The 26,475-nt window shown below is 50.7% G+C and overlaps 4 protein-coding genes across 6 annotated transcripts in view; 2 read left to right on the top strand and 2 right to left on the bottom strand.

Moving 5' to 3' along the window:
• The window catches only part of SMG5 (SMG5 nonsense mediated mRNA decay factor), a 30,422-nt gene extending 23,627 nt beyond the window's left edge, over window positions 1-6,795 (top strand). Inside the window, exons 16-22 of the mRNA XM_006861590.1 lie at window positions 11-169; window positions 3,405-3,464; window positions 3,853-4,012; window positions 4,418-4,508; window positions 5,287-5,361; window positions 5,736-5,874; window positions 6,017-6,795. Of these exons, the coding sequence (XP_006861652.1) occupies window positions 11-169; window positions 3,405-3,464; window positions 3,853-4,012; window positions 4,418-4,508; window positions 5,287-5,361; window positions 5,736-5,874; window positions 6,017-6,100 (768 nt within the window). The 3' untranslated portion in view covers window positions 6,101-6,795. The remainder of the gene's footprint in view (window positions 1-10; window positions 170-3,404; window positions 3,465-3,852; window positions 4,013-4,417; window positions 4,509-5,286; window positions 5,362-5,735; window positions 5,875-6,016) is intronic.
• A 1,595-nt stretch (window positions 6,796-8,390) lies between these two features.
• PAQR6 (progestin and adipoQ receptor family member VI) lies at window positions 8,391-12,632 on the top strand. 3 transcript variants are annotated; one of them, XM_006861587.1, is made up of 8 exons: window positions 8,391-8,556; window positions 9,921-9,996; window positions 10,411-10,538; window positions 10,659-10,864; window positions 10,990-11,116; window positions 11,440-11,536; window positions 11,712-11,862; window positions 12,341-12,615. In XM_006861587.1, exons 2-8 carry the CDS (start codon window positions 9,946-9,948, stop codon window positions 12,613-12,615), a joined length of 1,035 nt encoding a protein of 344 aa, XP_006861649.1. In that variant the 5' UTR covers window positions 8,391-8,556; window positions 9,921-9,945. The 3 variants fall into 3 exon arrangements, with proteins under 3 accessions (XP_006861649.1, XP_006861651.1, XP_006861650.1); XM_006861589.1 differs by lacking the exon at window positions 9,921-9,996 and having other exon boundaries at window positions 8,462-8,556; window positions 12,341-12,632; XM_006861588.1 differs by lacking the exon at window positions 8,391-8,556 and having other exon boundaries at window positions 9,946-9,987.
• Window positions 12,633-13,520: 888 nt separating this feature from the next.
• Window positions 13,521-14,401, bottom strand: BGLAP (bone gamma-carboxyglutamate (gla) protein). Its single transcript, XM_006861731.1, has 4 exons — window positions 14,338-14,401; window positions 14,040-14,081; window positions 13,800-13,869; window positions 13,521-13,650 (listed from the first exon to the last, which is right to left on the bottom strand). The coding sequence occupies exons 1-4, from the start codon at window positions 14,399-14,401 to the stop codon at window positions 13,521-13,523; spliced, it is 306 nt and encodes a 101-aa protein (XP_006861793.1).
• Window positions 14,402-16,675: 2,274 nt separating this feature from the next.
• The window catches only part of PMF1 (polyamine-modulated factor 1), a 29,990-nt gene continuing 20,190 nt past the window's right edge, over window positions 16,676-26,475 (bottom strand). The window contains exons 2-5 of the mRNA XM_006861586.1: window positions 19,980-20,085; window positions 18,800-18,900; window positions 17,365-17,560; window positions 16,676-16,729 (exon numbers count right to left, since the gene is read on the bottom strand). Coding sequence (XP_006861648.1) covers window positions 16,676-16,729; window positions 17,365-17,560; window positions 18,800-18,900; window positions 19,980-20,085 — 457 coding nt within the window. The remainder of the gene's footprint in view (window positions 16,730-17,364; window positions 17,561-18,799; window positions 18,901-19,979; window positions 20,086-26,475) is intronic.

The following is a 26,475-nucleotide window of genomic DNA, read 5'->3' as shown; positions in this document are numbered from 1 at the left end:
TCTCCAACAGTCGGTGGTGCGTATCTGCTGCATCCGAAGCTTTGGCCACTTCGTTGCTCGCCTGCAGGGCAGCATCCTACAGTTCAACCCAGAAGTTGGCATCTTCGTCAGTATCACCCAATCTGAGCAGGAGAGCCTGCTACAACAGGCCCAGGCCCAGTTCCGCATGGTGAGTCAGGCCCTGTTCTCTGTGAGTTCTGCTTCCATTGTGCTTGCTGAGAAACCAGTGTCAGAGGCTCAGACTGGGAAAGGGGTTGGAGAAACCAAGCCTAGGGAGAGAGGAGGACTGGAAGAGATGAAAGATGGGGATGACAAGGTAGCCATGGGGGAGACTGACCTGCATCCAGGTCTGACCTCAGTCTGAGGACCAGCCTATGAATTGAGCAATTCACTTACCTTTGCTAAGCTTGCCTACTTATTGGTTATGTGAGCATAACAATCAACTTCATGGGTTTTTGTGAAGGTGAGAATGATAGTGCAGGTAAAGTGTCTTGCATATTGCCTTATGGAGGGCTGTTTGTCATTATTAGTCATTGAGGGAGTTGTGTTTACAGCAGATGTTCCCTTCCCTTCAGCCCCTGCTGGTGTCCTTCCACTTCCACTAAGTCTTAATCCCATCAAGGCTCCAAGAGTGGGCAGTGGCTGTTACCTCTTTTCATTCAGTCATTTCCCACATATTTATTGAGAGTCTGTCTGTTCTGAATCAGAAACATCGGTATTCTAGGCACCAGGGTTCAAACAGTGAACAAGACAGTCCTTTCTCTTGTAGGGCTAATACTTAGTGAGCAATAGGCTGGGTTCCACAGTGAGGCCTGAACAACCCTGGGCATATTGTCCTTCCTGGGCCAAGTGACACCAGTACATTTTGGGTGTTGGTGTCTGGCACATGCAGCACAGTCCACATGTCCCAGCAAGCCTCAGGGTTCTTTCTCCCAGGCCAGGCCAATCTTCACCCCCAGTCTTCCTTTACCTCAGCCCCAGGCCAGCAGCTGCCCCACCCTCTCTGAGCCTCACCCACACCCCCCTTTCCTACAGACATTTTACTTCTGGGAAGGAGCACCATCTCCTCTAAAAATTCACTTCCCTGCTAGCTTAAAAAAAAGCAGATTTTGTTTTAAAAAACCTTTCATGTTAGGCTTTTGTTCCTATTCCACTGGGATAACACAAGGTGTTATAGAAATAATTATGGGGAAGTTACACAGCTTCAAAAATAGGAACGTTTTTGCAGATATTTCCTCTAGCCTACAGCTCCTGAACACTCCTCTTGCAGGCCAGGGGATACCTGAAAGCCCCTCTCCCAGGGTGCTGGACAGCACAGGCCAAGCCAGATGCAGGTCACAGTGCCTGCCGGGGCTGCCTTCTGTCAACCTCTGCCCAAGGGCCTGATCCCCTGAGAACAGCACTAGTAGTCCCATTGCTCTGTCTGGTCATTAAATGAGCGCTTTCTGTGTGTGAAGCTTGCTTTGCTGGTACCATCTCATTTAACCCTTGCAGCAGCCCTGTAAGGTAAGTCAGCACTCATTTTCTAGATGAGGAAGCATAGAAGGTCTAGCCATTGGACAAACTAGAGTTCTTGTCCTGACTGTTTAGCTGTTCTGGACATAACCTCTCTTCAGGTCAAGTCGGCACCAGGAGCCATTGTACCTACTCTCTGGGACCCCACAGTTTGCCTAGTTCAAGACTCCTCTCTTACTGATGGGACCTCTAAGGAGCATGCAGGCCCAGTTTATCTGTCTGTCTCTCTGCTGGCACTCAAGAGCATCTCCTTAGAATTTCCCTCACCTGCACTAGTTCTTTGGGGTGAACTACACATCTTCCTTTGGAATATGGATTTTCAGAATTACAGTTGTTAACCTGAAAGTGAGATTCATGGGATTGCTGTCTGCAGTGACAGACAGGACCTGGGGTAGGGTGGCTCTCACCGAGGTTCTGGTCTTCCTTTCTTTCATCTACCTTTCATCAAAGAAAGGTTCCCTCCTTTCTTTCATCTACCAGTGTTTCTCAAAGTACACACTTGGCCTTTGGGCAGGACTGTGCAGTGGGAGGGAGGTCTTGGGGAGGGATCTGCAGAACCATAGTATAATGATCAAAACTAAGAAATTAGCATTGCTACAAGAAAACCAAAAAACCTGTTGCCATCCAGTTGATTGTGACTCATGCCGGCCTGTGTGTGGCAGAGCTGAGCTGTACCATTGAGGTTTTAATGGCTGCTTTCTCAGAAACAGATCACCAGACCTTTCTCCTGAGATGCTTCTGGGTAGACTTAAATTTCCAACCTTTTGGATAACAGCCAAGTCCATTAACTCTACCATTTGAAGAGTATCAGCCATTATGTAGAATGTCCTTCAGTTTGGGTTCTCTGAGTAGATTAGGGTGATGCATTCCGTATTAATGTTTTAAATCACCTATTTGGTGATGTTACTTGACTTATCAAAAATCAAAAGCTTTCAGTGGTTCTCTGTTTCTTATAAAGTAGTGTTGCCATCCTTTAACCTGCCTAGCCTTTTAGACCATGTAAAGAATTTGAACTTCATCCAGAAGAGGATTTTCACTCGGGAGCATATGGGTGTCAAATAGGTTTGGAAAAATTGCCTTGGTTGCAGGTGTAGAAAATGGATTAGATTTAGAGCCAAACCTGTGAGGAGGATGTGACACAGTAGTCAAGTGAGGGATGTTGGCTTGGACTGGGGTTGCAGTGTTGCAGGTTGAGGGCTGGGGTTAGTTTGAATGGTACTGAGTCCATACAGCTGACAAGTCTTGTCAGCTGTAAACTTCTGGGACTGAGAGGCCAACTCTGAGCTTTCTGCCTTGGGTAGGTAGGCGGTATGTTTTTCATGGTCTAGGGAACACCGGGGTTCAGGAAGCCAATTCTGTTGAGCAGATGGGGCTGTTGAGGAGGCAGTCTGGAACAGAGAGATGGCCAGGTCTGGGCTGAATCTACAGATTTGGAAGAAGTTGGCCAATGGTTGTAATAAAAGCCCAGGATGGGTGCATGGATGGTGTCTTCTGAATGGGGACTACAAATTGAGAGTAGAGACCAAGCCCTGAGATGCAGCCAGTATTTAAGATGTAGAGACTGAGAGTGACTTAGCTGGGAATGCGATGGTACAGCCAGGTGACACCCTGCACGGTGACAGTGTGAGCCATCTCCCTCACCCCCAGGGTGCCCAGAACATCACCAACCTGCAGTACGTTGGTAATGGAAGTTCTTATGGCACAAAAGGACAATTTTCTTCAATGCTTCCTTTCCCTGAGTTTAGTAAGTATGACAAGGAGGTGACTTAAGTGAGAGGCCACAGCTATTTCAGCTTCCAGACTTTTTCTTGGTCTTCCTGGTCACTGGGGAAGGAAATAATACCCTCAACTCCTGACTCTAAGCATATCACTTGGTGTTTTCCTTATAGGCACAGGAGGAAGCTCGGCGCAACAGGCTAATGAGAGACATGGCTCAACTCCGGCTTCAGGTGGGATATCAAGGTCCAAATGCTCTTCCTCCTGATTTATTTGGTCATTGCTTAACCCCTTCTGGCAGCTTCTCACCCTCCTGCTTTGTCCCGCTATGGCCTTCCACTTCTCTCAGATTATCTTCCTGCTCTCACTTGACCCCCGCCATTCTGTTCATTGTTCAGTGAACCTCGGTGTCCTTTGTCTTCTTCACCTGTGTCTCTTTCTCTTCTCATTCTCCTTCCCTTACCCTTTGTTTCCATCTACATTTTGCCCAAGGTTATTGGTAGAAAGAGTTCCATGTCCCCCATATAGCAGGAGGACCACCTTGAGCAGTACCCCCCCACCCCCACCCCCCGTCTGGGCTGCAGGACCCCCACAGCTCCACCACCTGCTTTCTCTTACCAGCTTGAGGTCTCCCAGCTGGAGGGAAGCCTGCAGCAGCCCAAGGCCCAGTCGGCCATGTCGCCCTACCTTGTTCCTGACACCCAGGCCCTCTGCCACCACCTCCCTGTCATCCGCCAGCTGGCCACCAGTGGCCGCTTCATTGTTATCATCCCAAGGACTGGTAAGTATATTAGGGAGGTGTAGGTCAGGTGGAGTGTGGTTAAAAGAAACCGGGCTTGGGATGGAAGGGCCCTTATTTGGGGCACAATTTATACATAGTGCCTTGGTCCAGTCCCACAGCTTTTCTGAGTCTCCATCTCTTCATCTGAATTGGACATAACAACTACTGCTGAGCCCTGTCTTCCAGAATAGTTGGGAGAAATAGATAAAAGCACTTAGTAAATTGCTGAGTGCCTTGCTGGTAGAGGTCCTATTTTAAGGAACTTGGGGAGCCCTGTGAAGATCCAGGGTCCCTTATCTTCCTGCAGTGTGTATGGGGTGAGTGCAGGTACTATCTGGGAAGCCTTTGTCGCGGCAGCCTGAGCTCATCGCATTTGTCCTTCCCTATCTCCACTTTGTCCGCCAGTGATCGATGGCCTGGATCTGCTGAAGAAGGAACACCTAGGGGCCCGGGATGGGATCCGATACCTAGAGGCAGAGTTTAAAAAAGGAAACAGGTGGGTGAACCCCCTGTCTCCCAGACAACAAATATTTATGAGCTACCTACTATGTGTTTTTGCTAGAGATTGATTCTCCAACTGCTGGGGTGAGTAAGGCACACACCTTCACAGTCTGCCCTCCATTTGCTCACTGCCTGAGGAGGGAGCCCACAGAGTTCCCCCGAAGTCAAGGTTCTTAGATGCTGCCGTTGGGGTGCTCAGAGGGGCCAGGAGCCCTGTGTGGGGAGCACTCGGCAGCTGTTCATTTGCCTGGACAAAAATGTGACCACACCCCTTAGATAATAGGTCACCTCTCTCCTCCCAATCTAAGCAGTGGGCTGTATTTCGCTCAGCCCAACCAGGGTTGAGTGCACAGGGCAGCTTCTTCTGGCCTATGAGGAATGAGTTAGGGAGCAGGGAGAATGTTCCTTTTTCCCTGCTGGCTGGCCTGCTCCCTCCTCTGCATCTGCTCTTGCCTGGCCAAGAAGCCACACAAAGCCTGCTTGTTTGGCCCTTGTCTCCAGAAGCTCTGATGTGAAAAGCATCTGCTGCTTCTTTCCCCTCTCAGCCCCCCCAATCCCCCAAGGAACCAAAGAAAGTGATGCTATCAGGAGGAAAAGCGAGCGGTCCTGCAGCCAGGAAGCCGCTTCAAATAGCTCCAAACAGACTCGTGATGGGAGAGATGGGCTCTCACTCCCTCCTGCAAAACTGGGCCTCCAGAGCCACAATGGCCTGCTTTGTATGATGCATCCCCCTACCCCCACCCCCCACCTCTACTCTCACGTCTCCTTTGCAGATACATTCGCTGCCAGAAAGAGGTGGGAAAGAGCTTTGAGCGGCATAAGTTGAAGAGGCAGGATGCAGACGCCTGGTAAAATTTCATCCTCATTCTTGCAGTCTGAGACTGCCTGCCTTACTCCTCTGTGAGCACTGCCTGGGAGCCTGGGCCAGGCCCCAAGTTCTGTACCAGGTGGCAGGACCAGCCCAGGCTCCCACCCCATCTTCCCAAGGCCTCCTAAGGCTCTCACTGTGGAAAGAGTGAGTTTCTTCTACAGAGACAGCCCCTCAGCTCTGTCTTCACACAGTGCTCCTGGTTCTAGCTTCTAGCACCTACTGCCATGGGGTTCCCTGGTTATTCTTCTTTCTCCCCAGGTGCCTCCCAGCCCCAAGGACCCCCTGGAGATACTGGTGTTCAAGCCGTGCTAATGCTGGGCCTTGGCCCATCTTTCCCCTCCTTTCCTCCAGGGCTCTCTATAAGATCTTGGACAGCTGCAAACAGCTTACTCTGGCCCAGGGGGCAGGCGAAGAGGACCCGAGTGGCATGGTGACTATTGTCACAGGCCTCCCACTGGACAATCCCAGCACACTTTCAGGTCCCATGCAGGTGGGTCCTGGGTTGGGAGGAGGAACCAAAGTGGACTCTATCCATTCCCAACTGTCCTTACATCACCCTTTTCCCAGCCCCTTGGCAAGCTGTCGTATAGCTCAGGAGGCTAGGCCCCCTCATGTTTCCCTCTACTCCACAGGCAGCCCTACAAGCTGCTGCCCATGCCAGTGTGGACATCAAGCATGTTCTGGACTTCTACAAGCAGTGGAAGGAGATTGGTTGAGACTGACCCCCCCGGCCCTGCAGTGGGGCTGACTCCAGATCTCTCCTGCCCTCCCTGGCAGCCAGGACCACCACCTGTAGTCACCCCACCACATGCAGACTCACGCACGCACACAGGAAGGAAGCCCAGCTGCGGGCAGAGGCTGCAGGGAGGGACCAGGAACCAGCGAGCAGGGAGGGCGGGGATCCCCTGTGGCCAAGCTGATGTCAGGAAAGCAAGGAAAGTGCTTGGAGCAGGAGAGGCCTGTGGGCCCCAGGCCAGCCTTCCTGCCTCAACCCCCCTGCTGTTCCAGGATCAGGTGGCAGGCGTGGGGGGGGTCTGCGTTTCATTGGAGTGGTTCCTGGACCTCTGAGGGGAAGGAACAGCAGAAGGGACCCTTCTTCCTCACTCAACATCCAGGGTGGTTGGGAACCAGAAGTTTGGACCCTCCAGGCCCTGGGGGAAAAGTTGAGCAAGCCTGATGTCTGGGTGGGTCTCTGCAGACCTATCCCTTCCTCAAGAACCACCCATCTTCCTTTCATCGCCCTTTGTGGGGGCTGGGCAGCTCTGGAGCCAGGGGCTCTTCCAGAAGTGGGTTGTGGTGGGCCTGCAGTGAGTAGCAGGGTCAGGCTTGTGTTCCCCTCCTCTCTGATGCAGGGGCCTGACACTGCCCTCTGCTTTTTGCTATTCTCAGTCTAGCTGCCAGGCCAGGGAGCTTTGTGCTCTTGGCTGCTATGCTAGTAAGGAGTTGGATGCCAATAAGAGAAGAGAGGGGCACAGCCTCAGGCCGCCACCCCATTCACTGTCTACTTAGGGAGGGCTTTGCTTATGTCCAATGGGAGAGCTGAGGTTAGGGGCCTGCACTCTGGTGGGTAGTAAAAAGGAGAGGCCCCTTGAGGCCACCTGGTCAGGCTGGCTGTCCTGATGGACTTCCCTACTTTTACTCTTCCCCAGGACTGAGACGTGGGGCGGAGCATGGGGCAAGCTTTGGGGTGTCAAGGTAAATATGGGAGAAGGGGGAGTAGAGATCATGACTAGCTCAGGGCAGTGAGGGAAGCAGAGCTGTGGGAGGTGTAGGCCAGGGGTGCCTCATCCCCTCCCCTCAGGCTGGACAGATAGCGTGGGCTATGGGGTAGGGACAAGAATATCAGCCCTATTACTCCTATCCCCCAGGGCTAGCCCAGCTTCTAAAGCTTTGCTTAGAGGTGAATGGGCTCCCTGCCTCCAAAACAGTCTGGGGAAACCATGGGGAGGTAGTCATCCCTGATCCCTGGCAAAGACTGAGACAAGCATCACTAATAAAGATCTCCCCAAGCCCATTCCCTGTGTCCTGGTATCTTTCTGTGCAGAATTCTTATTGGAGAGGGGGAGGGGAGGAGAGAGGGAGGGAAAGAGTGAGTGTGTGTGTGTGTGTTGCCATGCACTTGGAAAGGCTTAGAGGTGGCTGGGACAGAGCAGCAACAGGCCCGCAGTGTCGATGAAGGCTTGGAGGGGCTTTATGAGACACTCAAATTCATGACCCTGTGAGCGGAGGCAGCTTCACAAGGGTTGATAACTTGTAAGGGGTGGGCTGGAGCTCTGGTCAGAAGCCAGGGGATAAGTGGAAACATTTTGCATAAAACTCTGTGGCCTGTCATGGATTCCAGGGGTAGTGCTGTAGTATCAGCACTGGACTTAGACCCACAAGTTTGGCAGTTCAAACCTAACAGGTGTTCCTCGGAAATCCTATAGAGGTTGCAGAGTTAGAACTGACTTGATAACACTAACAACATGCTACGTGCTGCCTGATGTGCTATAGGGTAAGCACTGGACTGCTACTAACGGCAAGGTTGTTGGTGCAAACCCACACCAGCCACTCCTTGGAAACCCTATGTTGAGTAAGTTCCAATTCCTATTAACCCATATAGGGTTTCCAAGGAGTGGTTGGTGAGTTTGAACCACTGACCTTATGGTCCAGCACTACTATGAGTCCACACTCATGGCCCTTAACAAGTGTTACCTGGGGCAGTTTTCCTAGACACAAGAAAGTATGGTGGGAGGTTTCTGAAATCTAGTTAACGATTTGTGGGGGTTTGGCTTTCTCAGCCTAATCCAATGCAGAGTCCTGGGAGAGCCTGTAATGGGTGCAGCCTGGTCTGAAGGCAGGTGGGCTCCATCACCCTGGTCCCATCCTGCAGTCTGTGCTACTTGGCTTGAGTAATGGGAATGATCAAGCTGAGAGGCTGGCTGTGTCCAGAAGGCCTAGTGAGCTGCCTGCTAATGGGGTTGGGCCACCCTGTGCTGCTCTCTGGAGGCTGGACAAGGCTGGGATTGTTCCGAGTCCCCTTTGTCCCCCTACTCCCCGCCCAGGCCTGGTCCGCCTGCCCAGCAGCTCTCCTCTCCCTCCCTCCTCTCAGCCTGGCTGGCAGGAGCCAGGGACTCCGCCTGTGGAGCTGGGTCTGCTGACCCACCAGCTTAGGAGCACCCTCAAACTCAGGGTAAGACAGCTCTCTTTCTGAGGCTTTGGCATCTCCTATCCTGGGGAAACAGGTAAAGCTTCTTCTCCAGCTACCCCACCCATTTCCAAGGTAATGGCACATCTCAGCCTACTCCAGAGACCTCTGAATCTTACGGATAAGGGAAGGGGCTCTAAGGGGAGATGCTGTGTGCCTCTTGAGTTGATTCTGACTCAGAGACTCTACAGGGTTTCCAAGGAGCAGCTGTTGGATTTGAGCTGCCAACCTTGCCGTTAATGCAGTGCTGATCCTACTGTGCAATACTAGGATTCCCTGAAGGGAGGTAGTGCCCGCATTTTCCTCTCCCATCCCCCTCAGGCTGGGCAGTACTTCAAGATAGAACAAACCCTAGGGGATGCCACCCTCATCCACCTTAAAATGCTGGGTGCAGGGTGACCTTGTGGCCAGATGGCTCCCCAGAATCCAGTTTAGGGGCAGAGGGCTCCCAAACTTGAATGACAGAAAGAAGCAAGAGGCCTGGGGGACCAACCAGAGGTGTAGGGGCCAGAGTGTGTTCAACACAAAGGGACATGGACAGGCAAAGCAGGCTATGGCAGTTAGAGGGGTGGGGTTAGGCAGTAGAGTTGCTGGAAAGTTTTGGCTTGGGATGGTGGAGTGGAGGGGAGTGTCCTATTCTCTCTCCTTCAGGGGCGGCTCCATCAGCCTGGCTGGCCTGGCCTCTGCATTTGCGCCCAGGAATGTGCCTGGGAGAGGGGCCGGGAGAGGTGGGTGGGGCAACAGAGTTTAGGTTTTGGGGCTTGGGGTAAGGGGCTCAAGAGGGGCATGTACCTATGTGGAATGCCCCTCAGGGCATAAGTAATGTGCTCAGAAATAGCCAAACATCCCCCTAATTAATGCTTTATCTGGCTGACAGGCATCTGGTCTCTCCAGGAACTTTCCCTGAGGGCCAGGAGTTTTCTGGTGGGATGTAGAGGGTGCTTGAGCTCTCTCTGCACTAGTTTCCAGGAGTCAGGGTTTTCTGAGAATGAAATTAGGGGCTTGAATCCAGGGCCTGGGGTTGGTAACTAAGGTAGCCTCCCAACTGGGGAAGACCCTCCACTCCATGCTTAACTGAGGCAGACCAGCACCTCTCAGTGGGTGCTGCAGCTGCTGCTGAATTTATAAAGGGTTAGATGGGGAACTTTTAGGCAGCCTGGGAGGGGTTGGGGTTATGAAGGGCAGGAACTTGGCCAGCCTTCCCCAGGCTTGAAGGATGTCGCTCAACAGACCAGGCAGCTATCACTGGTACATGCACACACGTGCGTACACACACAGTACAAAGGGCCTGTGGATGGGGATAGGCACCTGACACGCCCCCCCACCCCTTCACTCTCTCCAGGTCACAGGTCACCGCGGAGGCACCAGGCCACTATGCTCAGCCTCAAGCTACCCCAACTCCTGCAAGTCCACCAAGTCCCCCGGGTGAGGGCTTGACCCATTAACCCCATACCCAGGGGACTAATTGGAGCACAGGTTCTCTCTTAGCTATTGGGAAGATCGATCCCACCTGCAGTCCAATTCCCATTGCAGTTCTATATAGCGCACACCTGTGACCTACTCCCTAGTCCAGAGGCTTGCTCTCAGTCCAGAGGCTTGTCCCTGCCCACCTCCACTGTCCTCCTATCTTGACCCTTACCCTTTTTCTCCTGTTTCTCATCTGCCCTCTGGGTATTGAGACCTGTGGTACAATGGCTTCATCTGTTAAATTGGCTTTGGAGCTACTATGATTCCAGCCTACCCTATTCAACCTTATTTCCAGAGACCCCCCTCATAAATGAAAGGGTTCCGGGCATAAAAGAAGTGCCTCCTTCTTTCTCCCTCCTTCCACCGCCCCAGGTGTTCTGGGAAGATGGAATCATATCTGGTTATCGTCGCCCAACCAATTCTGCCTTGGACTGTGTCCTCAGTTCCTTCCAGATGACCAACGAGACAGTCAACATCTGGACTCACTTCCTACCCACCTGGTGAGGGGAGGGGAGATCCCAGGCCACAGCCTTGAGCTCAGAAGGGGTACCCAGGACGGCAAGAGCCATCAAGGCGTGCGGGTTGCTGCAGGGTTCCACCTAAGCACATGCCCGCTGCAGGTACTTCCTGTGGCGCCTCCTGGCGCTGGCCGGAGGTCCAGGCTTCCGGGCCGAGCCGTATCACTGGCCGCTGCTCATCTTCCTGCTGCCCGCCTGCCTCTACCCCTTCGCGTCGTGCTGTGCGCACACGTTCAGTTCCATGTCTCCCCGCGCGCGCCACATTTGTTACTTTCTAGACTACGGCGCGCTCAGCCTGTATAGTTTAGGTAAGTCCAGCGGGGTGGCGAAACGAGGGCGTCGTGCGGGTTTGAGGCGGAAGTGACGCATGGGGGAGGAGCCATCTCCTGTGCACGCCCCGTGGGCCTCAGTCCCCGCCCCTACCTCACCACAGGTTGCGCCTTCCCGTATGCCGCCTACTCCATGCCGACCTCCTGGCTGCAGAGCCGCCTCCACCAGCTCTTTGTGCCCGCCGCAACACTCAATTCCTTCCTGTGCACCAGCCTCTCCTGCTACTCACGGTGGGTTCCTCATACGCATGTACACCTGGAACCCTCGGGGTGGGGGGCAGCTATCTTGTGCTTTTCATTGAAGACCAAGTATCACACCCTGTACACTGGAACCAGACTTACACTGTGCCCCTTAATTCTCACAGCCACATAAGAGGCAGACGTCTTTATTACCATTTTACAGATAGGGTAATTTACAGAGGTGGTCATTGTGCCCTACAGGCTCTCTTTACCACTAAGCTACAATAATTATCTTGGTCCAAGGCTGAAGGGTCCGCCTGCCCTTTCCTGAGCACAGGGATATGATCAACCTGCCTTTCCCTCCGGCCTCCTAGGTTCCCGGAGCTAGAAAGCCCTGGGTTCAGTAAGGTCCTGCGAACAGCTGCCTTTGCCTACCCCTTTCTGTTCGACAACCTCCCGCTCTTCTATAGGGTAAGGGTATGTGGGACCCCTGCCCAAGCCTCCTGCTCTCTTTAGTCCTGACCCTCCAGGTCCAGCACCAGCCCAGCTCTGCCCACACACCCATCTGCATCCTATCCTCATCAGACCCCAGATCACCTGCTTCCACTCCCAGAGCTCTTCCCCAGCCCTGCTCTCCCGTTGCCAGTTTGGGCTGTGCTGGGGCCGGGGCCATGATTGCGGGCAGGAGGCACTGAGCACCAGCCACGTCTACCACCTCTTCTGCGCACTGCTCACTGGCTTCCTCTTCACCTCCCACCTTCCCGAGCGTCTGGCACCAGGACGCTTTGACTACATCGGTAAGAGGCTGGCCAGACAGCAGCACTGAGACAGCTCCCCAGAAACCCACAGAGTGAATGGGGTATCCCAGTCAGAAGGATGGAAAGAAATGATAGGGAGGACTTTATGTTCCTAAAGCCAGGGTCCTGGAAGCGTCCTGATGTACCGGTATACTCCCAACCTCCATTGCTCGGATAATGGCAAAACTTGTTAAGTGCCATGGAGTCAGTTCCTACTCATAGCAACCCTGTATAGAGTTTCTGAGAAGTGGCTGGTGGGTTTGAACTACTGACCTTGTTGTAAGCAGTCCAGTGCTTATCCTACAGTACCACACTAGGACCCCAACAGCAATAGTAGCATGCAACTATTTCCTTCCTTCCCATCGCTCTGGGAGGCATGTCTTCCCGTTTCCAATGTAAAGAGGGACAGGAAGCACAAAGTGAGTCAGGAAAGCTCTGGGAATGGTGGACACAATCTGACCTGCTCACCCTCTCCCAGGCCACAGCCACCAGCTGTTCCACATCTCTGCTGTGTTGGGCACCCACTTCCAGCTGGAAGCAGTGCTGGCTGATATGGGGTCACGGCGTGCCTGGCTGGCCATGAAGGAACCTGCTCTAGGCCTGGTAGGCACGGTAGCCACACTAGGCCTGGCCGTGACTGGGAACCTACTCATCATAGCTGCCTTCACAGCCTCTCTGTTTTGGGCCCCTGGTTCATGCCCCTTGTTGCAGGGTGGCCTGCCAGAAGCGGGTTCCAGGGCCAAACAACAGTAATCCCATGCCTGAGCCTGCTCTGCCCTGGAGGGAGGCAGAGGCCAGGCCCCACCATTGCTGACTGAGTCAGGGCCACATCAAGCCTGGAACTGAGAAGCGAGTATGGAGGAGAGAAGGCCGAGGAGTGGAGACAGGCACCAGGGGCAGGGAGGGAGGGTGTGTGAAGATGATGTGTTTGGATGCTCTTGGGGTCAGGAATGTGCTGAAGGTCTGCGAGGGGAGAAGCGTGTATCCAGGTCAGGGCTGTTCCCTGCCCACGGTTGGGATAGAGGTTTTGGGGTAGCCTCATTTGGTCCCATTTCTGGTGCTCCTAGAAGCCTCTGCTCAGCCCAGGGAAGAACTAACACGACTCACCTTGGCCACCCAAATGCCTGCTAACCCTCTCAGAGGCCACCTCTCACCCCCAGACCAGGCAGTGCCTTCTTCCAGCAGCAATTTGCCTATAGAGATGAATCTGCTTGTCCTCGTCACAACCTAGGGATAACCTTGCCCCTAAGTGTGCACTCAAGGTGTCCAAGTCCTTCTGGGTCTGGGCCTAAGTGGGTGTGTCATGGATGGGGTTGAGGCAGGTCCCAGGAGGACATTGTGGGCTGGAACCCTAGTTAGCCTTTAGAAAGTCACCTTACATGCTTTCTGAACAAGGCAGGTACAAATAAATAAATAGTTGATTTATAAATAGAAGCATTTTCTGGGACTTAAGAAGGTAAAGCCTCACACCTCCACCCACTCTGCCTGAACTGCAGAGACCACACAAAGATCATCAGCCCACTCAGTTATCTTCTGGAGTTTATTTTCGAAAGAGCTGGGGTATTACAGGGTGGGAAAGTCAGAGTGAAAGGAACAAGAGCTATGTTATAGGGAGGAGCTGGAGCCAGGTGTGGCCAGCTGAGTAGACACCAGATGGCCTAGGCTGTGCCGTAGAAGCGCTGATAGGCCTCCTGGAAGCCAATGTGGTCAGCCAGCTCGTCACAGTCCGGATTGAGCTCACAAACCTCCCTCTTGGGCTCCAGGGGATCTGGGTAGGGGGCTGGGGCTCTGAGAAGTCCAACACAGCGGCATTACCCCCATGCAATTATCCCAACAGCTGCCTCCCTCCCAATGCACATGGGGTTTGAGTTCCTACCAGGGGGAATCACCCTGCCCCACCCCCAGGTTACTCTACTCAGCAGCCCCTTTTCTCTTACCCCTGCCCTTGATCCACGTAGCGTCTGGGTCTCCTTACCACCTCACTGCCCTCTCGCTTGGACATGAAGGCTGTGGAGCAGAGGGATAGGGATCAGGTGGCTCCAGGTTCTGGGAGGCAAGGTGGGGAACAGGCTGGCCTTCCAGACAGCCAAACAGATGCTGGCAGGAAGAGGGAATGGGGTTGAGGGTCAGAGCAGAAGGGGCTGGGAATGTTTCGTACCCCTTGGGTCACCTCATACCTGTACCTTTGCCAGACTTGGACTCAGCGCTGGGCTTTGCTTCTGGAAAGGAAACAGAGCATTTCACCCCTGCTCACCCTATGGGTATACATCTCCTTTCCCTGCCTCTTTGACAGCTTGCTCTTCCCTCCTTCCCCTCCACAGGCTGGACACAGCAGGGAAAAATGGGGTGATCCTGCAGGAGGGTGGTTAGACTGCAGAAAGGATGGCTAAGTGGCCTGGGTGAGAGCGGTCAGCTCTGGCTCCTTTCTCTTGTAAGTTCCCACTGAATACAGCTGGATGGAGGTAGAATACTCACCTACCTGGCCAGCTAGACAAAGTGTGGCCAGGACCAGCAGGGCCAGGATCAGGAGGGGCCTCATGGTGTGTCTTTGGCGGCTGTGTTAGGGCTGCTTCTTGGGACTCAGCTGGTCTGTCCCTTCCAGCTTCTGGCACCATTTATACCCTCTAGCAATGCCCCGGAAGCAGGGGGTGAGATGGGGGTGGGTGACAGGGGAATCGTCAGACCCTTTAGGCCAAACCCCAGAGGATGTTGTGGTTAGGAGCTGTGGCTGCCTGGGCAGGGCCTGGAAGTGATGAGGGGGTAGGCCGCAATCTGAGACCACCAGGCTCTGCATATGACCCTTGGACTTGGAGGCCTGGGGGTCGCCCCAGGTCCCCCAGCCCCTACTCACTCTCAGGTTGAGTACTGTTGGGCAGGTCTGAAGGGTGGGAGGGGAAGAAGCCTGGCAAGGAAGAGGACTCCAGGGTCTAAAATAAGTTAGAGCAGAGCTGGGCTCCAGTGTTCTCCAAGCCTGTGATTTTCACTGTTAGCCTGTGGGCAGGAGCCAAACCCCAGGGAGGGCGTGCCTCCCAATGCCCTCGCTCACCCAGGGGACTGTGCCCCAGCGAGATACCCAGGGCAGGCAGGCCTGGCTGGAGTCTGGTCAGGCTGGAGCATCAGGGCAGGGAGAGGGCTGGGGCAGCACAGGGTCAAAGCCAAGTGAACAAAGCAGGGGCTGTGTGTGAGGTAACGACCTCTTAAGTCTCTGGGCAGGCCAGGTGACTATGGAGTTCTTCACATCAATGGTGCTAGCCAGGTGGGCAGGGTTGTGAGCACAGGACAGGTGCGGTGCTGTGGTGGGCCTCCTTCACTGTGCTTCTGGGGGTGCCCACTTTCGAAGGGCAGGGAGCTGGAAAGCATCACACGACTCCTGGCCCTTGGTTCTCTTCCTGCCCCGGCAGGCTCTTCTCAGTGTTGTTACGGTAACCCCCCCCCCCCCCCAGCAGTAAGTGGGGGGTTTATGGGAGGATTGTCCTTTCAGGAATAAAACATCCCAGCCTGAAAAATGCTGTCCCTCACCTGAAAGCCAATATTGCTTCAGGTCAACTTGGGGACAGTCTGGAGGGAGTCCTAGCACCTTCCCCTCTGACCTGTGTCCTTAATTATCCACCCACCCAGCCAACCGAGCTCTGGACCATTTGTCTAATGCAACAACAAAGCACTCGATCCGTACCCTCCCACACACCTCCACTGGATAGGAGAGGGTGTCTGTCTGGAGGATTTAATACTGCAGCAACTCCATGATGGAGCAGAGGAGAGGAGAGATGGAACCAATGGGTGCAGTGTTTTGGGAGAGGTTTGAGCATTTCCACTTGATGTCTTCCTGTCTGTGTCTCCACAGGGTTAGGGAGAGGCCATCACCAGTGGCTCCACCTCACCAGGTAGAAAGGTTTTACCCTCAACCCAAACTTAATGCCCTTCACTCTCTGGTCCTGAGGAAGTACCCATCATCCTGTCTTTGGCTGAGCCCCTCCTGATGCCCTGCTGGCCCTGGCTGGGAGGAATGAGGTGAGGGAGGCATAAAGGGCCAGTTCCCCTGGTGACTAACCTTACTCTGAGCATGAACCCCCTGTACCCACTTCACCTCCCCCAACCACTGAATCTTGTTCAGAGGTCACCCAGATGACAGAGAAGAATGGCTGGGTTGGGCAGCTCATCCTGATCTCGGGAAACCCAAGGGTCCTGGTTTCTATGACTGGGCTCCCTTCTGCAGATGATGCTTAGATACACTGCCCTCCCTCCTGCCCACACACCCCAGCTCAGGGCTGTGAGAGAGGCCTCAATTGAACCCAACTTGGAGCCTATGAGGGTCCTAGCTGGAAGAGGCCCCGCCAAGGAAGCCTCCTCACAGATTACAGTGTAGAGAAGGAAGTTTATTTACGGATGTGGGGAGAACATGGGAAGGCTCTCAGGCTGGCCAGCAAGGGGGCAATCAGTGAAGATTGAAAACAGATTCCCTAAGCCAGGTCCTGAGAGGACTCAGGAACTGCAGAACATGGGGGTGGGGTTGATGGATGTGGGAAGCCTGTGTTGTCTGGACCCTGGAGAACAGCAAGCATGGTGCCTGATTCCCAGGGTCGAAGTCAGCCAAGAATTCTCAAATTAGAAGAACACAAGGAGAATCTGAAGGTAGTATGTCTGTATGACTCCAAAGGAGTTTCAAAGGCCCAGCGCAATGGGGCCTACAATGGCCTCGTCCTCCAGCAAATTCCATCACTGCTTAGGCACTAGGTACCATTTCCACAGTTTGCCAAAGCAACTCATCCAGGCCCTTGACCTTGACTGCCCCCTGCTCTTGGGCCTGGCTTTCTCCTTACTCCGGCTCCCTCAGCATGGCCAGCAGCTCCCTCTGCTCTCTGTGTAGTGCCTGCAGCCAGTGGGAGAGAGCAGGAAAATCAGAGCATGAGAAAACCCTAACCCTGTCCGTGACTGGACCTGGGCATGCATGGACGGACTCTGTGGCTCACGTCAGTGGACTGGCAGGACATGTGAGGGTGAAGGCATGCTAGGAAGTCTCCAGCACTGAGCAGGCACTCATGGTAGGTGGGTGCCATGGCCTCTCTGGAGCAGAGCCCATCTTCAACAACGGTGCCCAAAGTGGCCCCTGAATCTTGGGCTCCATCAGTGTTCTCTAGTAGAGAAGGTTTCTTGAAGTGGACTTTCAACAGACATGAAAATGTTAGTAAAAAAGAGCTCCTTGAAGCTTCTACGTGAGGTTCTATACTGAACACTCACTCACCCCATCTGTTCAAATGGCCAATTTAATACAATGGTTTGGGTCTTGGCAACTGGCTGGGTGAAGTATGGTATGAGCTTTGTGTATCAGGGCTGTAACGGCCCTGGGAATCATCTTTGGACAGGTTTGGAAACCAGGGTCCAGGATAGAAGTGACCAGAGGCCTCTTGGTGCCTGAATCCCATGGTAGCGGAGCAGTATCTTACCTGAGAATCCAGGAGGGGCTCCCAAGGAAGGAATGGAAAGGGGCAGGGCTGGGACACTGACCTGCCAGGCCTGTTGCTGGGCCTGGACCTGCCGCTGCAGCTCCTCTACCTGCCTGCGGCCAGCAATGACGGCATCGGCCAGCTGCCGGTTCTCAGCCTCCTGTTTCTGCACACAGCGCTGTAGGGTGCCCCGCTGCTGCAGGAAGTAGGGCACCATGGTGCTGCGCAGGTCCTCCTCTGGGATCCCACTAGGGCGCCTGGCACAGGGTTGGGAGGAGAGGACATGTCGGGGTGAGGGTTTCACTTCCAAAGCCCTTCAGGCCCAAGTTGGGCTGACTTTCAAGGATATCATGGGATTCTCTCACCTCCCAAGACTTGCCCGCACAGTTCCTGCTCTGGATGGAAATGCTTAACACCAGCCTTGAACTTCAATGTCCAAGGGCCTACCTCCTGCTTCACTTGGCCCAAATCTCAGTCTTTCAACCACACCTCATATTCTCCTCTGCCACTCCACTCCTCTAGTCCTAATAATGTTCCAGGGTCAGAGGTCACTTTATAGCTCCTATCCCTCTTTGTGACCATGTGCCCTGCTGGTCCATCTGTTCAGTGAATCTGGCAGCTGGAGAGATTGGGGGTTGGCTGCCTGGGCGACAGGCCAGTCTTAGGTCCCAGGGCATATTAGCAGATTTGGGAAGATAAGGAAAGATAGGTCGGGAAGAGGGGAGGCAGAATGCCCAGTGAGGATCCTGTGTTGTTTTTGATCCTGAATTGTACCTTGTTCAATTCCCTAGTAAACACCATAATTGTGAGCAAAAGAAGCAAAAATAAATAAATAAATAAAAAATTAAGGTCACAAAACATATAAACTGGAAAGTACCATAAAAAACCATCTACTCCCATTGGCCAGGATTCTGTTCAGATGGTAGGAGGCAGGTGGCCTTGGGGTCTCTCCCCTCCTCTTCCCAACCCCACTTCTCCATCCTGAATGGGACAGTCCAAGAGACAGCTGGGTAGAGGGGGTATTTGGTTTGTCTGGTTTGAGGCTGACTCTCTGGCATCTAAACAGTATCAGACATATTAGAGCAGGTGCTCTCTAGTGTTCAATGAATCAATGAATAAAAACCAGATGCCGGGGCCAGTCTCATCTCCCAATGATTCCAAGCCTCGATATTCTGCCTCCCTTTTCTTCCAAAGGGCAAGCAGGTCTTAAAATGCTTTCCCGAGGAAGGCTTCCTTTCCAAACTCCCTGACATCACACATGTCCTGGGGCTCTTTTCCCCCAAGGAACACGATGCATTTCAACTTGAATGTTCAGTGTCTGTCCTGTCCACTAATCCCTGTCAAAGGGTCCTCTCTTAGAGACCATGAACCCAGGCCCTACCTGCAGGTCCCTCATAAAGTCTCTTTCACACTGTCCCTTTTTCCCTTGAGCTTGGGGAGCAGCTGAGGGAGTTCAGGCACCACTGCCCAGCTCACCTCCTGGCCCCCATTCTCACCATGCTGGTTCCTTCCGGTCTTTGCCTTCCTCCACAATTTCATCCAAGGCATTCAGGACTGCTTCCAGGTTCCCCTCCTGTTTGATTTCAGAGATTTCTTCCTGATGAGAATGGAAGAAGGAGTTGTAATGATACTAGACAAGCCTACAGTAGAAATATTTCAAGCTGTTAACAGTGCTTAGTGAGATTTTGGCTAATTTCTGTTCCCGTGTCTTTATACTTTCCCAAACTTTCCAACTTCTCTACACTGTTGTTAAGTGTCATCAAGTCATTTCCAACTCATAGAAATTCTATATTGGATTTCTGAGAAGCCACTTGTGGATCTGAACTGCTGACTTCAGCTTAGCAATCCAGTGCTTATTCTATAGCGCCACACCAGGACTCCTTCTACAATATGTGACTGTATAATTAAGAAGATAAAGTATAAATGCAAGCATGCCTCTTCCCACTGCTCAACTGAGTTGCCCAATCTCCCTACCCTAGCACTGGAGGCCCTGGATCTTATCTCTAGACCTGCTCACCTCCCCCATGGATCACACCTGCCTACTCACCCCTGTTTTCCTGGGCTCCTCACTCTCAGGGAATGAAGGCAACCCATTCCCGGGTCTATGTCCCCTCTCAGGCACCTGCCCCGCCCCACCCCTTTCCTCTACCACCACAGCAGCATCTTCTCTAGGCTGTGGTGCACTGTTATCCCCACCCCCCGAGCACCCTTTGCTGACACCATGTTGTGATGCTCAATGGGACCATCCTGGAGGAGAACAGCGTGGAAGTTAACTCCCAAGAGAGTTCACAAGTCCTTAAAGACACAAGTGAAATCATGTCCTTTTTCATGGTCCCTGGGCTAAGCAGTTCCATAGGCTCTGCTATGCCAGGCACTGTGCAGGTGCTGGACACACAAAGATGAGTAAGACGAAATCCTGCCCTTGCTGAACTCACTCGTCTAGTGGGTCAGACAATGTATAAACACATCATTACAACAAAGGATCATCTGAGGGGGGCATTTAAGATAACACGTTGGAGACTGACAGATGTTGCAATCTTCTGGGTGTGGAGGAGGTTCCAGGGGCTGAGGAAACAGAGTAGCAGAGGAGGTGTCCCCGCCCTCAGGACCCCAGCCAAGGATACCTGCTGGAATCCTAAATGTTTCTTCTCAAATTGTCCCCTGTTGACAACTCACCCAGATAGATGTCTGCAATTGAGTTATAAACCTGTCATAAATCCGCTGTGTCATCTCAGGCTGCAACTGGTGGAAGCGCTTGTAACAGTCAGTGAACCTCTGGTAGCTGGTAGGAAGGAGAAGTCACAGACAGGGAGGGTCTCACACACAGCCCCGTATCATACCCACTGCACCCCCACTTCACATCACAGGACTCTAATTAAGCTTTGTTCACTTGCAGTTCCAGTTAGGAGGAATGCTCCAAACCTCAGCATGTATAAAGCTGCTAGGAGGCCTGGGGGTGGTCTGAGAACCTGTAAGATAAAGTATAAAATGCAAGCATGCCTCGTCCCACTGCTTCTAACAAGTTTCCAGGTGATATTGATGCTGTTGGTCTGGGGATCTTACATTGAGGACCTGTGGCCTCAATTGATCTTGGTCATTCCAGTCTGTTGTACAGGCCCTGGATAAGGTAGAGTATGTGGCCTCTGGGAAGAGTTTCCTTACTCCTAAAAAGAGCCACAGAAGAAGAGATGGATGCTGTGTCCAGGTGATGCCTATGGCCCCTGGAAGCCACAGAAACCCACGGCCTGAGGGCAGAGCTTACACCCCAAGAAAGAGGGCAAACAACCGGGGTTTCCAACAACGTTGTCAAACTGTTGCCAACCTGGAGCTACTCTCCCTAATGTGAGGTAATGATTTTCTCTTATTGTTTAGACTGTTTAAAATTGGATTTTTGTTACTGACAGCTGAGAACATCCTCATTTATGTATCCCTTTTAGGTGAAAGAATCAAAAGACACCCAGCACATACCCAGTATCTTGCACAGACACTCAAAAGTAAATTAACCCCCTTGGCCTTTTCCGTTCTTTCCTTGTTTTCTTGCCTATTTCTCTGCCTACCCTCTCAGGCTCTTCCCCTTCAACTCAGCACTATTAGTTAGTGTTCAGGGGTGAATGAGACTCACAAAGCCCTCCTGGAGCTTGTGGTAGGTGGGGCATGCAGAGTGCCTGGAAGGAACAGGGTCAGGATTCTGGGGCTGAGAGTGTATCAGGAGGATCCTCTTTAAGTTCCGGGCCAGTGAAGGCCTCTCTAATGAAGGGGATGTTCAACTAACTTGCAGTAAGTTTTGAGTTGAGGAGGAGTCTTCAAGCACAGGAAAGCACAAATGTATGCTTTACTATGAGTTAGAATGCTCCTGGGGCTAAGGGTCAGGTTGGAGAACCAGTGCATTCCCCGGCCCCCAGGGAATCACTGCTGGGACTCCTCTCCCCACCCCGCACCCTGCCCAATCTTGACCCTCAAGCTCAATTTTGTCTTTTCTTTTTTAAATAGAGCAAAGAGTAAGTAAGAGCAGGGGTATACTGGAGCCAGCTCAAAGTAGCTTGCAAGAGACAGATGTTAATTTTTCAGGACATTTGTGAGCCAGTTGTTAAACATGCCATTATTAAAAATTAAATTATATCAACTTCCAAGGAAATATCATGAACAAAGATACTGAACATGCAAAATTTACCACTTCTTAATTGTTGTTGTTAAGTGCTGTCGAGTGGGTTCTGACTCATAACGACCCTGTATAGGGTTTCTGAGTAGTGGCTGGTGGGTTTGAACCACCAACCTTGCTGTTACTGGTCCAGTACAACACCACACCAGGACTCTACTTCCTAATTAGTTTACCATATTTTACTGTTTCTGCATCTATTTCATCACTCTGGTGAAATACTGTATAAAGGTGCCCAGCTGTTCCTCGGAAACCCCATACAGGGTTGTTATAGGTCGGAACTGACTCGACGACACTTAACAACAACAAATGGCACCGTGGGTTAATGCACTGGACTGCAAAGTAAGTAGGTTTGAACCGCAAGTTTGGCAGTTCAAGCTCATCGGCCACTCCTCGGAAACCCTCTACAGGATTGCTATGGGTTGGAACCAACTCAATGGCACTTAACAACAACACACTCCTTCCTTGAGACTCCTGGTGTGGTGCTGTAGGACCAACACTGGACTTTGAACCACAAGGTCAGCAGTTCAAAACCCACCCAGCTGCTCCTCACAAACTCTATACAGAGTTGCTATGAGTTGGAAGCAACTCAAAAGCACTTAGCAACAACAATCTCTTCGTTGGAGTCCTGGTGTGGCGCCATAGGATAAGCACTTGATCTCAAGATCAGTTTGAACTGCAAGGTTGGCAGGTGGGTTAAAGGTTGGGATGCTAACCATAAGGACATCAGGCTGACAGGTTTCATAAAGATTTAGTCTCAGAACTCCTAAAGAGCAGCTCTACTTTGTTCTATCAGGTCACTATGAGTCAGTATCAACTTGATAGCAGTGGGTTTGATACAACTCTGTTCAGTGACAATGTGTGGATAGTTTAGGTATATTTATGCCACAGAAATAGCAAATGCTACAAACCAAGGCTTTCCTCAGGGAGCTAGTTGTTAAGCATTTACCTGCAGCATATTTCTGAGTAAGGGTAACACATCTACCACCTAGTTATGTGTGGGCTGTATTCAATGCTAATAAGTCTACAGCATCAAAGGAAAAGATAAAGAACTGATGAGTGTTTTTTCAACCCTCAGCAGAGTCCCAGACATCTTGCTGTTTTGCTGCTAGCCCCACTGGCCACGAAGTCTGTGGTTACAGAAAAGAATGTAGAGGAACATATGACATCTAACCAAGCATGGCTGGAATCAAAACTGGGTAATTGTGGCTGAAACAGGTTTGGGGTGGGCATGGGAGATCCTGTTCTTCCCCTCAGCCCAGGCAGAGGGCTGGAGCTGGGCCCAACGCTCCTCAGACTCAGACAGATTCTGCCCCACAGTGCTGCCCAGGAACTCTTCAGGCGCCTCCTTTGGGGTTTGATAATTCAATGAAAATAAAAAACCCCAGAAACATACACATTAAAAACAACAACAACAAAACAGACCCTAAGTTCAGCTGCTCAGGACAATATGGCTTAACCAAGTAAGGAAGACAGCAAGGTTGAGGACCAATGTCACACTGAACGGAAGAGAGCATTTACTTTTGTGAGGGTCAGCGCAGACTTGAATACTCTGGTGGATTTCCTAAAATATACACTCAGGAAGAACCTGGAGAGTGATGCATTTCAGAAAACATTCTTGCCTTCCAAACTCCTATCTTCTCATGCCATTTACCTTGTTGCTGGAATCTATGGTGTCCAAGACTGAGTGATATGCACAGCAGCATGCAAGATGCTCCATAGATGGGGTGGTTGGGGCTGATGTGAGGGCTATCCCAATTCTAGTCACCTCTTCCACTCTGGGCCCCAGAGTCCCAGGGCCTGGGCTACTTGAGTGGAGAAGTCCTCCCCAACAAGCATCCCCAACAGTTTCTCTGCTAATGCCCCTCCTTGCCCCACTAGTACAGTCTCCTGGCCTTGGACTTCCAAGGATTCACAAGGGATCACCCAGCTATAAACTGGCTAGGTGCATTGGTACTAAGGACAGGCTGCCTAGGTTCAAATCTTAACCTTTACCACTCAGCAACTGGGTAATATTATACAATTTTTTTTTTACTTCTCTAGGTCTGTTTCCTCCTTGTCAAATACAGATAACTGTAACTATACCTCAAAATTGCTGTAAGGATTAAGTGAGGTTATATATATGTATGTAAGGGTGAGTCAAAAATTATCCACACTCTGGTTGTATCGCAGCTGATAATAACATGAGCACTCACGTGAAATGATTCTGTTGAATAAACAAGTGACTGTGGATTATGTGGTAAATCATATTCAGATCAGCCATGGCTCTGCTTATGAAATAATCCATGACAGACTTGGGTTTCGAAAAGTTTGGTACTGACACAACTCACCAAAGAGCATGAACAGAAGCATCTGGACATCTGCAAACAAAATTTGGACTGACACACAAAGGAAGATAAGTTTCTTAAAAATATCGTTATTGGTGATGAGACATGGATTCATTACTAAGAACCTGAGAGTAAATGGCAGAGTATAGAATGGAAACATCCTCAATCATTGACTAAGGAAAAGTTCAAAAGTCAACCATCATCTGGAAAATTGATGCTTACAGCCTCCCGGGACTCTCAAGGGTCAGTACTGGAACACTATCAGGAAAAAGGTTCAACATTCAACAATGCTTGTCACAGTGAGATGCTCACTGAAGAGCAGAAGCCTAAACTTCCAGACTAAACAAAGAAGACTGCTATCGAAGGGTGTTGTGATCTTGCAATACAATGCACATCCTTACACCTCTGTCTACATTGCTGACACTCTGCAAAAAACTTCCTTTTTAGGTGTTAAAAGCATCCTCCCCATAGTCCAGATCTTACTCCATCAGACTTTCACCTGTTTGGTCCCCTGAAAGCAGCCTTTAGAGGACGAAGATTCAACTCTGATGAAGAAGTGAAGACAGCGGTGGCTCGCAGCTCAGCCTAAAACATTTTTAAAAAGGTAACAGGAAAACAAAGTGTATTGAAAAGCAAGGAGAATCAAAAAATTATGTGTCTTTTCTAAAAGTTTAAAATAAATTCTACAGCCAGAGTGTGGATTATTTTTGACTCACCCTTGTACATAAAGATTTTCAGTTTTCAGTGGCCAAAAATTCAGAAGTTGCCTCTCCTAGTTTGCTTTAATCTGGAAGTTTCGCTGAAACCGGTCCACCATGGGTTGGCCTTGCTGCTTTTAAAAATACCAGTGGCATAGCTTCGAACATCACAGCAACATGCAAGCCACCACAGTATGACAAACTAACAGCTGAGTGGTGGATCAGTAAACAGCTGAGTGGTGGATCAGTAGTTGGAGTATATGGTCTTGGTGAGAGAAATGATGCTGGAGATCACATGATAGAATTTTGCAAGACCAATGACATCTTCATTGCAAATACCTTTTTTTAAACAACATAAAAGGTGACTATACACATGGATCTCACCAGATAGAATACACAGAAATCAAACTGACTACATCTATGGACAGTAAAATTTTGCTGAAGATAATTTTTGCTCATGAGAAACCTGTACATAGACCAAGAGGCAGTAGTTTGAACAGAACAAGGGGATAATGAATGGTTTAAAATCAGGAAAGGTGTGCGCAAGGATTGTATTACTTCTACCATATTTATTCAATCTGTATGCCGATAAAATAATAAAATAATTTGAGAAGCTGGATTATATAAAGAAGAACATGGCATCAGGGTTAGAGGAAGGCTCACTGTAGTGGTGAAGTGACATTGAGTTGGTTCCAACTCATAGTAACCCTATATAGGGTTTCCGAAGAGCGACTGGTAAGTTTGAACCACTGACCCTGTGGTTCAAACCGGCCTTGCAATCCTGCACTTAGCCTACAGAGTCACACCACAACTTCTGGAAGACTCATTAACAACCTACAATATGTAGATGATACAACCTTGCTTGCTGGGGGCAAAGAGGACTTAAAATACTTACTGATCAAGATCAAAGACTACAGTCTTTAGTATGGATTGTACCTCATTGTAAAGAAAACAAAAATCCTCATAACTGGATCAAAAAATAACATCATAATAATTGAAGAAAAGATTGAAGTTGTCAAAGATTTAATTTTGCTTAGATCAACTATCAACAATCATGGAAGCAGCAACCAAGAAATCAAATGACGTACCGCATTACGCAAATCTGCTGAACAAGTCCTCTTTCAAGAGTTCAATAGCAAAGATATTAGTTTGAGGACTAAGGCAAATCTGACCAAGCCAAGGTATTTTCAATAGCCTTATATGCATGTGAAAGTTGGACATGAATAAGGAAGACCGTAGAAGGACTGATGCATTTGAGTTATGGTATTAGAGAATACTGAAAAGTACCATGGATTGCCAGAAGAACAAACAAATATGTTTTAGAAGAAATATAGCTCCTTAGAACCCAAGATGGTGAGACTTTGTCTTTCATACTTTGGACATGTTATCAGGAGGTACGAGTCTCTGGCGGAGGATATCACGCTTGGTAAAGTGGAGGGAGGGTAAGTTAAAAAGAGGAAAACCCCTAACGAGATGGGCTGGCACAGGGGTAGCAGCAATGGTCTCAAATATAACACTTGTGAGGATGGCTCAGGACCAGGCAGTGTTTCATTCTGTTGAGCACAGTGTCATTGAGTCAGAACCAACTTGATGGCACCAAATAACAACAATAGATATAAAGTCTGTAGCACAATGCCTAGCAAACTGAAAAATGCTTTGTCTTAGCTGCAGTTAATTATACTGTTAAAAAAGCAGTCCTTATCATCCCCTCAGAGGGTTAGATCATAGTCAATAACTTGGCCCCAGACTGAGGTTATGTCTCCTGCGAGGCAGGTGCTTAGGAAATGCATCTTGGTTACAACTGCAAGCACATAAACCCATCTCAGCTGTGTAAAGGACTGGCTATCATGATTTGTCCCCACTAGCCGCCATCTTGGGAAAGAACATCTTTATTGTATTAGGATTGATAGTATCAGGAGAGAACATCTTAATTGTATCAGGATTGACATAGAAATTTAAAGTGACAGTATCAACATAAAACCAAACGGCCA

Source organism: Chrysochloris asiatica, unplaced genomic scaffold (genome assembly GCF_000296735.1).
Source record: "Chrysochloris asiatica unplaced genomic scaffold, ChrAsi1.0 scaffold00042, whole genome shotgun sequence".
NCBI lineage: Eukaryota > Metazoa > Chordata > Mammalia > Afrosoricida > Chrysochloridae > Chrysochloris > Chrysochloris asiatica.
This window is presented reverse-complemented; position numbering and strand designations above follow the sequence as displayed.